This window comes from Hypanus sabinus, chromosome 13 (genome assembly GCF_030144855.1).
Source record: "Hypanus sabinus isolate sHypSab1 chromosome 13, sHypSab1.hap1, whole genome shotgun sequence".
Classification (NCBI taxonomy): Eukaryota; Metazoa; Chordata; class Chondrichthyes; order Myliobatiformes; family Dasyatidae; genus Hypanus; species Hypanus sabinus.
The window spans coordinates 46,596,180-46,611,431 of record NC_082718.1 but is presented as its reverse complement, the minus strand read 5'-3'; the positions used below and the strand labels follow the sequence as shown (position 1 = coordinate 46,611,431).

Here is a 15,252-nt window from a genome sequence, read left to right as displayed (position 1 = left end):
TCTTTGGACTGTGGGAGGAAACTGGTGCACTCAGAGGAAGCCTATGTGCCCATGGGAAGGACATACGAACTTCTTACAGAGGACAGCACAATTGAACTCCGAACTCCATTACCCCAAGCTGTAATAGTGTTCCACTAACCGCTACACTAGGCTCAAGGGGCTGAGTGACCTACTCCTGTTTATATAATCAAACGGTGCTTTTAATTTTCCTGCCCTATTCTGGCAGTTAACTTTTACAGCAACATTTGAACTCCAAAAATAATGAGACAAATTCAACTGAGATCCTTGATTAATTTAGGTACTCTAGAAAACTAAAATATTCACAAAACTGTACTTAGAAAAATGAATAATTTATTTTCATTTATTGTTGGAATGTAGCATCATTTCTTATCCCTTTCTTTGACATGGTAAAGGAGGGCTACCTCCTTGAATCACTGCAATTCTGGTGAAAGTGCTCCCAGTGCTATGTGTAGCGAATCCCTGCAATAAAGTTAACATTTATGGCATTTAGCTTAGAAGAAGGAAAACCTTTTTGGTGGCATTCCTGCTGCCTTGGTCTTTTTAGGTGATGGAGGTCATGGATTTTGGAAGTTTTGCTGAAGCATCTTGTAGATGATGCCCATGGCAGCTACTGGTGGTGGAGTAACTCACTATATATGGAAGTAGGTAGATCACCAGTCAAACAGTTGGCAGTTGACTTAGTGCTACTGTTCAAGTTTTGGAGTGGCAATGCCGACTTGTAAACAACAAAAAGATACCGACTCACACTGCAGGACGAGTGCTGTTGGTCCAACTAACTTTACTTTCAATGTAAACCATCAAGACATAGAGGAAAACTGTTTTGTGAGAGCAGGGCTGCCCATCAATAGTTAAGACTATTACCCTCATCTTACCTCTGGAATTCAGTTTTCTTCTATGTTTGAAAGCATTAAAGAAATTAGACTTTGAGGAGTAAGTTACTGGTGATTGGTATTACTGACAGTGTTTACATCAAAATAAATGGCAGAATATTTAATAATATCACATGAATGAAACATTATTTCCACTCAGAGGATGTAAAAAGTAAATTAAGTGTACAAAATAAATGTGTCAAACCACGAGAAGCTTGTGATGTGTTTATGTCAAGAGGGTTTATGTTTAATAGGTAAGAAATTCAGAGGGGGATTGGGAGTACCAAAATCCAGAATAGACTGCCTGAAGGAACAGAACAGTCAAGTAATTTCACAACATTTAACAGGCCAGCAGCTGCGGAGGGAAATAAACATCGATGTTTGGGATGAGACTCTTCATCAGGATTGGAAAGGAGAAATCAACTGTTTACGCTCCTCCATAGATGCTGCCCGACATGTTGAGTTCCTCCAGCACTTCGTGTGCATTCACAAAATCCAGCATCTGCAGAATCTCTTGTGCTCACAAAATTTAAGTTACATCCAGAGAAGCAAATCTTATTTAAGCAGCAGTTTTACACTGTTGCTTAAATAAAATGTGAAATATTAAACAGCTGTGTTCTTAAAAATGTAAAGAAAAGGAAAATTTGCAGATGGTAAAAAAATGAACAGACATGTATAAGCTACAAAATTCATAACTGCTCCATCATGTTACTCACAGTTTTTGCTCTTTAACCTTCAATTTGTCTCCGGCTAAGTTCCCTCTGTCATACAATTTCCTCCTTGATAACGGTGAAGGCTCAGGTATTTTTCTTTCTGTTCCTGATGTTGGTCGTGAGCTAAAATAAGACCAAACGTTATAAATTATAACATCATTGATTCTTGGGTATAACATCCAAACTGCAAAATTCCAATACTTAATAGCCAAAACACAAATTAATTTGGATGCTTTAGTTGTATATTAACACCCAATCCAGCTTTTAAAATGCTTACAAAATAAATGCACAACAAAGTAATACTCTCTGTGGGTCATTTTCTTCAAGTCTTCAACAGGCTATTAATAAACTTCATTAAAAAACGTTTCAAGTTAATTAAAAATCTCATGGAAAAATTTATTTTGTTTTACCTTCAACTTGGTTCCAAGTCAAAATCTGCACTTGATGCTCCAAGGACTGGGGATCATTCTGTTTACTTATTCTACAAACCAGCTTCTTGGACCTAAAATATTACATATAGCTGCCCTTTGCCCTTCACCACCATTGTCTGCCTCTCAAAACAGCAGAATATCCAAAGCGACCATGATAAAGCCAAAGTTAATTATTGCAGTAATACATGCAAGTAGCTCTGCATATTCTAAGCTAAATGCAATAAGTTTCCAGTAGGAAAGATAACAACTGCAATCATAACAGGTAAAATAATTCATTTTATAAATGCTTATTCTGATATTTTATTCGAACCTAACACATTTTAATTGCACTTAATTTTCTTGGCCTAAACTTTTTCAATGCAGAAAACAGAGTGTAACTTCCTATAAATTATCAAAATTGAAAAAAACTATAAATTAACATATCCATTCAAACCTACCAGGATATAAAATGTACTAGGATACTGTATATTCATTTCAAAATTAATAGGAAATAATAAGAAAGCTACAAAAATTAAGTTAGGCCTCAGCAGCAGAAAAAGGATATTCATATCAGGTTTCTAAATAAATAACATGAAAATTAATTTATGTTTAAAATATGACCAACTCTTGAAACATTAGTTACATTCTAAATTAAATTTTCAATCTAAGTATGTTGTTCATGCTGTTAGATTTAAATTTTTAATACTCAGCCGCTCAAACATCCACTTACTATCATGTTTTGATGAAAAGTAATCATTTCATAATCCAGAGGTAAGAAAAATACTTAAAGTGAATACAAAAGTTTTCTTTCTACACTTAATAAATTTAAGGCCAAATTTCTCAAGAATAATTTTATTGCCACATTAAAATGAGACTCATGTCAACAAGGGCATTCACTTGTACAAACTCCACTGATGATAATCTTGCATCAGTGAAATTTGAGCAAGTAAATACCCTTGTTGGCATAAGTCTCATTTTTATGTGGTGATGAAATGATTTTTAAGAGATTTTGGTCTTAAACTTATTCAAGTTATACAAAAGGCTACAATCTTATTTTCCCTTAACTTCCCAAAGTTATTTTATTGCACTGGTAACATGAACAATGGGAAAAGGAAAAGCTGACATGGATCCATCAAAATATATTGAACAGCAAAAACACATAAGAATTTGGCTGTGGTGCAGAACTATATTTGAATATCTTTTAAAAAGTCTTAAAATAAGCAATGACAGGACCAGCGGACAATAGGATTAATGGAAGAGATGCACTTGAGTAAAGATACTTGGTATAGCTTTTCACATCCTAAAAAAATGCTGTATTCTAGTCTATTTTAAATCATTTGGATTTTTTTGATCAGTTACTGTTGAAGCAGACTTAGCCAAGTGTCAAGTACCCTGAGCAGATAAAATGGCTGGATCCAATTACATTTACTCTACAGCAGGGTAACAAATGCTTCTTAAATTATTTGTGAATTCAGCAAGAATTAGCAACCAATCCCAGACAAGAAAAAGTAAAAGCAGAAAGCAACTTTCCACATTCGGATACAACAGTTTTAAAACTATGAACTAGCACCTTTGGGACAAATTGTAGCAAACAAAAAAATAGATTCAATATAGATGAATCAAAGGCAAGTAAATGGATCAAGAACAAGAACATGAGTCGCAATATTGGGAATAAAAGTTGTCATTTCATAATGAATTGACTTTCTACATTTCATAAAACAAAGAGGAATACATTTTATATAAATCTATTCATTTATGGTGTCTAAGTATAAAGGCTGTGAGTGCAACAGTAAACTGATCTTTACAGGCCAAATAATGTTCAAGTCTGTCTCAAATGAAAGCTCATGTTTCTGTTTTAAAGGGCATTTTAAGTCAAGGATGCACCCCTTCCCCACAAGACCCTTTTCATTCTTAAATGAGGGCTTCTGTATAAATTACAGGTTAGAAAAAAGAAAATTGCATGCCTAAAAAGATAACCCAGAGAGCATCCATGGATGAACTTAACTGACAGTTGTATTTTTTAAATTTAATTGTAAGACAGTCTATAAATTAATTGTGCCAGATGATACCAATATTTATGTCACTACTTATTTAACAAATTTTGTATTTTGTGCAGGGCAAATTAAGATGAGGATCTGTGTTTAAGCATGCGGCATTATTTTAACTTGCTCCATATACAGCATGAATAAATATTTCAATTTCTTAAATTCACAATAAAAGGAATTTAAATGTGTGTGTGTGTGTGTGTGCACACACGCACGCACCCTTAACTCCTGGTGGAGTCGTCGGGGCGTCGTCATGACAAGCTTTTTGCACCAATCTTTTTGGTGATTGCTCATCGTACGGCGTGTCTTGGACATCTGAAACCTGGCGGAGCCCATCCCTCTCCAGTTTTTTTTTTACAAGGTAGAGTTGTTAGCTCGACACTCAACCCAGGCACGGAAGGAGAGCGTGCACAGGAACTGGCCAGATTTGAACTCGGGACCTGTCGCTCCGAAGTCCAGCGCTGATGTCACTACTACGCCACCAGCCGGCTGTAATCTAAATATATTCTTAGTTTAAATTTCAAGGCTTTAACTGTTATCCTATCTCCTTCCTAATTAATTAGTTGATAAAAAAATCAAAAAATATTTACAATTAAAATAATCCCTGCAGATATAGAAGATAAAAGAGAGCAGAAGTCATGGCTAATATTGGAACTGTGTTTGCCACCTCTGGCTTGACCGTAATTTTCAAGGTTTCAGATCACAATTTCTCACCCCATCCTCAAATCCCTACAAATAAAAGGTCAGAAACTATTCTTTCTATTGAGGATAGGCTTTACTTGATTGAAGTGCATAAACACAATGATCTTCACATAGCTTGAAGATTTATCAGCTTGCTGTTTAGAAATCCAGTTGAAATGAAATGAACAATAAAAAAGCTTTGCTGGCCCATTTTCCTGAAAGATTAACTTTTAAGTATGGGTAATTTCAAAAAACCCCTTGATAAAAACACTGGCATAGTAGGAAGAAAAAAATAGTTTCACAAAGGAAATTGAAACAATTGAAGGAACAATTGGAGAAAAAACTTCATGACACATTTTTTTAAATTAGATACAAAAATGAGTTTCTAAAACTTTAAGGACAAGGTTTCACTTCCGACAACAATGGAATGCAAAGTGCCTCCACATGAAGTGGTTTAACTTATGTAAGGTGAGAGATCATTATCCTGATGAGAGGAACTTAAATTGAAGTAACAGGGATGGAAGGAAAAGGAAACAAGAGAAGTTTGGAATGAAAAAGGCATGCCAAAAACAAAATGGAAATGATAAAATATTCACAAGAAAAAGAAAACTGGAAAAACAAATTCTAATGGCTCTACCACGTACCAGAAGAAAATAGAGATTCAGAGTCTACATAGCCTATCCTGTTAGCATTATGGAAAAGCATTAATATGTCAACTTTTAGAGAGGGTGACTGTTCAACAGAATTTTACCTGAAGTAGCCATAATACCATGCTGAATGAGCAAGGTATTATGGATGGGAATTGAGGCAAGACTGATCGGAATAAGAATCAGTTATCACTGGCAAATGTTTTGCGCAGCAGTGCATTGCAAAAAACTATAAATTACAATAAGAAATGTACAGTGCCTATAAAAAGTTTGCAACTCCTTGGAAATTTTCATGTTTTATTGTTTTACAACATTGAATTGCAGTGGATTTAATTTGGCTTTTTTGACACTGATCAACAGAAAAAGACTCTTGTGTCAAAGTGAAAACATATCTCTACAGTGATCTAATTACAAATACAAGACATAAAATAAATGATTGCATAAGTATTCCCCCACCCCTTTAATATGACACACCAAATCACTGGTGCAGCCAATTGTTTTAGAAGTCACATAATTAGTTAAATGGAGATCACTGAGTGCATTTCAATTGACTGTAGTAAAAATACACCTGAATCTGGGAAGGTCCAACTGCTGGTGAGTCCGTTTCTGGCAAAAGCGACACCATGAAGCCAAAGAACACTCCAAGCAACTCTACCAAAAGGTTATTGAAAAGCACAGGAGATGCATACAAGAAAATTTCCAAGGAACTGAATATTCTTTGGAGTACAGTTAAGCCAATCATCAAGAAATAGAAAGAATATGGCAGAGCTGTAAATCTGCCTTGAGTGGACCATCCTCAAAAACTGAGTGAGGATGCAAGAAAGGGTTCAGTGAGGAAGGCCACCAAAAGACCTAATAACAACTCCAGAGGAGTTTAAAGCTTCAGTGGCTGAGATGGGATAGACTGCACATACAATTGTTGCCTGAGTGCTTCACCAGCTTAATGGGAGAATGGCAAAGAAAAAGCCACTGTTGGAAAAAAAAACTTACATGGGGTCCTGGCTAGTTTGCCAGAAGACATGCGGGAGACTCTGAACTCAGCTGGAAGAAGGTCTATGGTCTGTTGAAACCAAAATTGAGTCTTTTGGCCATCAGACTAAACATTACACTCATCATCAAAACACACCACCCCTACTGTGAAGCATGGTGGTGGCTGCATCACGCTGTGGGGATGCTTCACTGCTCCAGGCCCTAGAAGGCTTGTGAAGGTAGAGGGTAAAATGAATGCAGAGAAATCCTATAGGAAAACCTGATGCAGCTTGAGCAATTGTGTTAAGAAGAATGGGGAAAATTTGTAGAAGTAAAATTAAAGAGAGAAAAAGAAAGAGTGAGGCACTTTATGTATGTGGGTTTATTGTCCATTCAGAAATCTAAAGGCAGTGGGGAGAGGCTGTTCCTAAAATATTGAGTGTGTGTCTTCAGATCCCTGTACCTTCTCCTTGATGGCAGCAATGAGAAGAGGGCATGTCCTGGTTGATGGGATTCCTTAATGACGGATGCATCACCTTTTGAAGATGCCCTTGATACTAGTGCCCATGACAGAGTGTGGTAAGTTTATCACATTTTGCAGCCTTTTCTGAGTCTCTGCAGTGGCACCTCCATACCAGATGGTTATGCAACCAGTTAGAATTCTCTCCATAGTACATCTGTAGAAGTTCTTGAGAGTCTCTTCAAATTCGATGAAATATAGCTGCTGTCAAGTCCTCTTTGTAATTGCATCAATGTTTTGGGCCAGGATAGTTCTTCAGCAATGTTGACGCCCAGGAACTTGAAACTGCTCACTGTTCTACTGTTGATCCCTTGATGGAAACTGCTGTGTGTTCCCTTGACTTCCTGTTCATGAAGTCCACAATCCATTGTTGAATGCATGGTGGTTATTGTGACTCCTCTCAACCAGCTGCTCAATCTCACTCCTGTACCGTTCCTCATCACCATCTGAAATTCTGCCAACAATAGTTTTGTCATCAGCATACTTATAGATGTGTTTCAGCTGTGCCTATCCACACAGTTGTGGGAGTAGAGACAATTGAGCAGTGGGCATCTTTGAGGTGCACCTGTGATGACTGTCATTGAGGAGGAGATGTTATTTTCAATCAGCGCTGACTGTGGTTTCCCAATGATTAAGTTAAGGAACCAGTTACAGAGGAAGATATAGAGGCCCAGATTTTGGAGCTTGTTGATTATAACTGCAAACATTCTATTATTTTCTTGAGCTAATTGTTGGCCGACTAACATTAAACATATCCTGAAAACAAATTTTTATGAATGCAATTTATACCACTAATTAGCTGAAGGTAGTAGAAATATAGATAAGTTAAAGAAAGAAATAAAGGCAAAATAAATGGAACTTTAATATGTATTAAAACTTTGCTTTCATGACCTTAAGACGTCTCTGGCTCATTTGGACATCACGGTACAGGTTTTTCCCACTATCCGAAGGTAGAACGTTCCTATGAAACCGTTTGTAAGCCGAAATGCCATAAAGCGAAGAAGCAATTACCATTAATTTATATGGGAAAAATTTTTGTGCGTTCCCAGACCCAAAAAATAACCTACCAAATCATACCAAATAACATGAACATACAGTAAAAGCAGGAATAGTATGATATGATAAATATACAGCCTGTATAAAGCAGAAATATTGTATGTATGGTGTAGTTTCACTTATCAAAAACCAGGAAGACAGCGAGCCAAAATCGATCTGGAGAAAAAAAAAATTGGCACATAAACGCATGGGCACACAACTGCCCACACAAGGCTTCACAGTCATTGTAGTCTTTCTCAGGGTAAACACACGTATAAAGCGGGCATCTTTTTTTCGTAAAGGTGAAAATCCTCTTTGGTTAGTGAAAACAGGTAACAATGTAGGTCTTTTGTAACAGCGAGCTGTTGTAAAGCGAACTTTCGAAAAACGGGGGCACTTTAAGAGCGCACTTTCACTCTCTCTCTCTCCCATTCACTAGGTGCCACAACAGTAGAAAATCGGGTGTAAAGTGATAGATTTTAAGAGAATATATTTAGGAGAGTTAATAACACAATAGGTTGTAAAGCAGAATATAAAGAAAATGATGGCAGTCCCATGGTTTGAAAAAAATCATGAAAAAAGCTTTATTTCAAATTTTTTAACAAGTGAATAAATTAATGGGTGATGGGTGGAGCTATGACTCTACTAAAGGAAGTGTGCAAGTGTAAGGTGCTCCTTTCCTCTGCGACCCTGCAGACCACCCTTGGACAATGTGTAACACCTGCACAGCACCATCCCTCACCACCCCAACCCCAAATCAGGGTTGTGTGAAGCAATGGGAGCAGGTGGAGGATGGTCATATGAGTAGCTGGTGCACATCACAAGTCCTGGTTATGCAACCACTGATCCTAGGCAGACAATCTCTGAAGTGTATTGATAATAGCTGGGGTCACCTGTCTTGTAAAGACACTGCCAAGAGGTGGCAATGGCAAACCACTTCTGTAGAAAAAATTGCCAGGAATAATCATGGTTATGGATAGAGAAAATCATATTAAAGACAGATGGAAGACCATGATCACCCACACCATGCGACACAGCACTTGATGAATGAATGACTGGAATAAATTAAGGGCAAGGGGAAATAAAATGAAAAACAAACTATTGCAGGATAAAAGTATTTGAGACAGGTACAATACTGTTTAAAAGATAATTGATAAATATATGGACAGGAAAAGTTTAGAGTAGTGGTCACCAACCTTTTTAAGCCTAAGATCCCCTACATCGGCCTTAGTGAAAGGCAAGACTGACCTTCTAAATCGGTTAGTCACATGCATGCGCACTGGGCAGAAAAGACAGGAAGTAAAACCCCACAACCCAGAAATTAAAATAATGTATGTACACCAGAGGTCACCACCCTGTTTTTCACCGCGGGCTGGTTTAATATTGACAATATTCTTGCAGACCGGCTGACGGGGTGTTAATCATGAACGGAATACAGTGATACTTGGAGCAGGTTCCTTATGTCCAGTCTATTTCACAATTCAGTTCACGTGGCTCTCAGCACTTAGCTTCTGTCCCGCTTGCTCACTTTTTTTCCGCTGAAAAAACTCAATGGGTTTGTCTTTAAGTGCAGGGTGCTTGGACTCAAGGCAACAAAGCAGTTTTGAGTGCTTCATGGCCTCATTAGCCAGCTTCTGGGCCTGAACTCCAGCCTCCCACCCACCCGCCACCAGAAGCCTTGGCCAGGTGTGGCTGGTCATGGGTGGGGTGAGAGGACAAGGTCAGGACTAGAGGTCTCCGTGCCGGGGCTGCGGTGGTCGCAGTCCGGAGAAAGCCAACAAAAGTTTGGCTCGAGGGATTACTTTCAGTAGATTGCAGCAAGGTAGCTGCTCTGCTACTTACGAAACCCCTGAGCCCGAATTAGGTTGTCTGCAAATATTTTAGCACCGGGTTCCCCACTAACATTTGGTGGGCTCAACAAGTTTAGAGGTGGTGTCCATGCTCCAGGCCAGTAGCAACGGCACTTCCTGCCGGCTGCACAAGATGGCTGGTTATCTGACACGAGGGTATCACTGTGTTTAGGTGACTGATGACCTCGCGTGTGTTCAAGTTCAACAGTGGGCGTGACAGGGAATGAGGAAAGGTGCAGCTGACTCATATAATTTCATATTGCCAAATCATATCGTTTCCTCGCAGTCCGGTGGTTGGGGACCACTGAAGTACACTGTGTCGTGTGTGTGGCGGGGGAGCTACACACATTTGCAATGGGCAGAAAGAACGGAACTAAAACCCCACAACCCAGAAACAATCTCTCAACAGTGTTTGTGTATTTATTTTTCATTTTTTTCAGGATTTACTGGGAAAGTCTCAAAGATCGACCAGTCGATCGCGATCGACGGGTTGGCAACCACTAGTTTAGAGAGATGCATGCCAGATGCAGGCAAATTCAACTAGCATAGTTGGGGAACTTTGAGCCCAAGGGCCTTCTCCTACACTGTATAATTCCATGTCTTTATGAAAGGACACCAAAATACTTAAGCAAAGCATCTCTTCCCTCCCCCATAGAAAATTGCATTGAGATAAAAGGCATGAGGAGAAAATGGTGCAGTTAGTTAACAACCATAAGCAGGAGAATTATACTTTATAATTTTGAGAACTTAAGTGGCAATAAAAGCACTAACAGAGCAATGTGTGTGTAGGGGGAGGTGGGGGTTACCCAAAACAGCAAATATTCTAACACTCATAGCAATCATTCTCATCTTACTTAATAAGTTCAACAGTAAAGGGCACTATATATAATTTATCTCCCAAAATTCCCAAGGTAACAGCCATATTTTTATCAGAGATAAATTAATAATTTACCATCAGATTTTATGTTTAGTGATTAAATTTATTTTAATATTCAAGGGGAACTTTGGATAAGGACAACCCTTACAGAACCTCAATTTCTGGTTATGCTTTTAGTGTTGTGAAGCTTTTATAAATCAATTACTTTTATTTTAGCATGGCATTCATGCAAAATAAGGAATGCAAAGTATATAGTTTTAATAACAATTAAGGAAAAAGATAGAAATGCCACAGTAAACCAACGCAGCACCATGCAACATGCTGAAGTAATTAGAGCACGCCAGGCAGAACTTACATGCTACTGCCAAGTCTAAGGGGCAAGCCAGATGGTGATGGCAATATCTCTTTTTCCCTAGCTGAAGCAGCATCAGCCTGTAAAGTCCCGTCCTTCTCAAGTTCTTGCACCTCTGCGACAGGCATTAATGGCACAGGCATAGCAAGATCTCCTGCAACTATGTCTGAGGCAGAATCACTACTGTCTGCATAAAGCAATTCCATTTGTGTTGCTGTTCTTCTTCGTGCCTGTACAATAATGTGCAGAAACATTTAATTTTCAATGTATTATTACAGATTAAATTTCAGAAGAACATAGTTAAATTGATTTACAGTGACATTTAAATAACCAGAATAAATAATAATTAGAATGAATTAAAGTGTGATTTTCAACCAGTTCAACAGAATGGATTTAATTCAACCATACTCCACTGGTCAACGTCTAGAGCAACTTATGCAGCAACAACCGATCTTACAGCAAATACTCACTATTTTAAAGCTGGATGTGAACCTTAAATTAGTCAGCACTGTAATAATAATCTGATTTTAAAAGTAATATTCAGATAGCCTCTGTAGTTTGCAGTAGTTGCTGTAGTAATACCCTCTTGCTGGTAATTCATACTAAACCCAAGCTGAAAAGTGACAAAGGACTCAAATACCTTATCCTTTGGTTTTAGGTCACCTGTTAACCTCATAAGGTCAGAACTCAGTGAACTGTGAAAAAACAAAACATAAAAACATAAAGAAATTAATAAAATTCCTCATTAGACTATAATTTTAATTGAGCTGATGTTGTAACTGTGCATTCAAAAACTTACTCTATTAATTTAATTAGGATTTAACCAATTAAATGATAATCTAAATACCCGAGTTACCTATTTGCTACATCTGAAGGACAAAGATTTAACTGGATCATTTAACAAATTCTTGCCTCCACAAATTTAAATGCTTTGCAATTTCAACTAAAAATGGTAATATAAAATCCATACTCATTAATCCTAAATTATTTAACAACCTTAAAATCACCCTGCACCAAATTATCCTGGATCAGGTCCACCACCTTCCCACAACCACTTGGGCAAGATGCAAAGTGCTCAATTCAGACTGCCCATATCAGTGGGTGGCAAAATCTAAATGGCGACTTGGACCACAATGCTGACATTGTGCTGAGGCTCTTTTCCCAGACTGACTGACTCACTAATCAAGGTTGCATAGAGGAGCTTGGGCTCTAGTCAATGCTGTTATATAATTTTAAAGACAAAATATAGCAAGGAATAGTGTCTCAGTCTTCAGCAAAACACAGACACCCAAGAAGGTTGTTTAAGGTAACAACAGAATGTAAATCTGATAGAATTTTATACAGAACATTGGCAGGTGGAAGTTAATTCCAATAAATGCAAGGTGATGCTTTTGGGAAGTAAAATAGATAGGATATGCACAGTATATGGTAAAGCTCAAAGGAATTTTAATGAATCTGGAGAACTTTGCAGCTCGTCCACCGTTCCCATTGAAATGGCAACATAAATAAGTGATGAAGACAGCACAGAAATAGGCCCTTAGGCCCACAATAATGTGCTGAATCAATTAAATTAGTAATCAAATGTCAACTAAACTAATTCCTTCTACCTACACAATGTCCGTATTCTTCCATTTCCCTCATATTAATGAACCAATCTAAACATCTCTTCAAAATCTCTCATGTATCTGCCTCTACCATCACACCAAGCAGTGCATTCCAGGCACGCACCACTGTGTAAATAAATTTGCCCCTCACATCTCCTTTGAACTTAACCCCCTCACCTAAATGCATGCCATCCAGTATTAGGCATTTCAACCCTTGGAAAAAGATTGTCTGCTTGCTCTTAACTACGCCTCTCCATCTTATAAATTTCCATCAGATCTCCCCTCAGCCTCTGCCGCTCCAGAGAAAACAACCCTAGTTTGTCCATCCTCTCATTATAGTACATGCCTTCTAACCCAGGCAGCACTCTGGTAAACCCCTTCTGCACCTTCCCCAAAATAGATATATGTAGGAACTTAATAACCACTGGTTACAGTGCACTTAAGAGTGCTGATGAGAAGAGATTCACCATGATTTTGCTTGGATTGGAGGAAGATTCAATTTCTGGGCTTATTTTTCCTGGAGTCAAGGTGGCATCCAAAATTATGTGGCATAGCTAGAGTAGGGTGTCAGAATTGTTTTCCATGCTGGGAATATCAAGAACAAGGAGTAGCTTTGGGATTCAAGGGAAAAGCTTTTAAACAGTGCAATTGGTCTATATCTGGAACATCTGCTGGAGTGAGAAACAATCACTATATTTAAGACATTGAGAAAACCATGTACAAAAGCAAGGCACAGAAGGATACTGATCTAGCTCAAGGAAATAAGATTAGCAGAGAGAAACATGTCATTATGGACATGGGCTGAAGAGCTCATGCCTGTTCTGTACTGTGTTAGTTATGATGCTGAAATATTGACAAGATTAAATTAAAAATGATTTTCAAACAATTTAACAAGACATTGCAGGAGAATTAGGCCGCTCAGCCATCGGGTCAACTCACATCATTTCATCACAGTTGATTTATTATCTCTCTCAACCACACTCTCCTGCCTTCTTCCCATTAACTTTTGACACCCTAACTAATGAAGAATCTATCAACCTTACTAATCAAGAACCTACTAACATGACTTCTGGTCAAGATGATGCCTCCATACAACTCTCCTTCAGTTGACATCTTCTGGATAGCTTATGAAACCATTTAGTTCACTTCTTTTAGGTCTTGTACATTTGTTTTTCGTCTTGAATGTGATTCTGAAACTGCTGGACCCTGTGATTTGCAGTTTGGAAATTGTTTGGGTGTTTCAGCCCTCTGCAGTCTCTGAGAGGAATCCTGGAGGCAGAGGCAGCGTGTGCAAACCTTGAGGTGAGAAGGCTTTAGAATGGAGCACATGCCAGTGTTCAACTCCATTCCACCGATTAAAGTTTCCATTGTTCGCTGATTAAAGTGATAAGGGAGATTGAAACATTGAGGTGAATGCAAGAAGGTGAGCGCCAGCTACCTGCCTTTTGATTGATGGTGAGATTATTCTGCTGCTGGAGGGAGTCTCCCACTTCAGAGTCTTCCACATGCCTTCTGGCAAACTCCAGTCGAGATTTCGTGAGAGTTCTTTTCCCCCCAACAGTGGCTTTCACTTTGCTGCTCTCCCATTTCAGCCACTGAAGCTTGTAACTCCTCCAGAGTTGTCGTGGGTCTTTTGGTGGTTCCCTCACTAAACCCCTTCTTTCACAGGAAATGTCTTTGAGAATGGCCTACACTAGGCAGATGTACAGCTGTGCCAAATTCTTTCCATTTCTTGATGACTGACTTAACTGTACTCTAAGGGATATTCAGTGACCTGGAAATTTTCTTGTATCCATCTCCTGTGCTTTTCAACAACCTTTTGGTTTTGGTAGAGTTGTTTGGAGTGTTCTTTTGTCTTCATGGTATAGTTTTTGCCAGGATACTGACTCATCAGCAGGTGGACCTTCCAGATACAGGTTTACCTTTACTACACTCAACTGAAACACCTTTACTGCATACAGGTTTACATATAGCTAGGGCCCTTAATTATGTGATTTCTAAAACCAATTGGCTGCACCAGTGATGATTTGGTATATCATATTATAGGGGGTGAATACTTGCGTAATCAATTATTTTGTTTTATATCTGTAACTAATTTAGATCACTTTGTAGAGATCTGTTTTCACTTTGACATGAAGAGTCTTTTTCTGTTAATCAGTGTCAAAAAAGCCAAATTAAATCCACTGTGATTCAATGTAGTAAAATTATAAAACATGAAAACTTCTAAGGGGAGTGAATACTTTTTATAGGCACTGTATATTGTTATAGGCATTCCATTTGTCGGGGTTGACCATGAATGTTGCATCCTAGCTGCTGAAGTCAATACCCAAACACGGGCAGTACGATATGGAGAGCAGGCTGTTGACCATGCAGCAGGCTCCCTCTCTCCATGCTGCTGATGAATCCAAAGGAATGGCGCAGACAGCAGCACCAACATTCCCCCCCAACCCTGCTGGGTTTACTACCAAAACCTTCCTCATGAATGGGTATAGCCACAAGCCCGTGGAGGTGTGAAATCAAGAGTTTTCCTCCTAAATAAGCTGCCAATACGGCCGACAAGTCCCATCAGCCCAAAGCAACAGGTTTTAAGATACCTGCAACCCATCTTTACCCCTTCCCCTGTCAGCAGAAACAGTTTTGTCAGGCTAAATGGCTAAGC

The 15,252-nt window shown here is 38.5% G+C and overlaps 1 protein-coding gene across 3 annotated transcripts in view; it reads right to left on the bottom strand.

Moving 5' to 3' along the window:
- The window catches only part of kif21a (kinesin family member 21A), a 131,154-nt gene that overhangs the window by 19,863 nt on the left and 96,039 nt on the right, over positions 1-15,252 (bottom strand). For all 3 annotated transcript variants that reach the window (XM_059987556.1, XM_059987557.1, XM_059987558.1), the window contains exons 24-26: positions 11,630-11,684; positions 10,993-11,219; positions 1,607-1,726 (exon numbers count right to left, since the gene is read on the bottom strand). In XM_059987556.1, the coding sequence (XP_059843539.1) occupies positions 1,607-1,726; positions 10,993-11,219; positions 11,630-11,684 (402 nt within the window). The remainder of the gene's footprint in view (positions 1-1,606; positions 1,727-10,992; positions 11,220-11,629; positions 11,685-15,252) is intronic.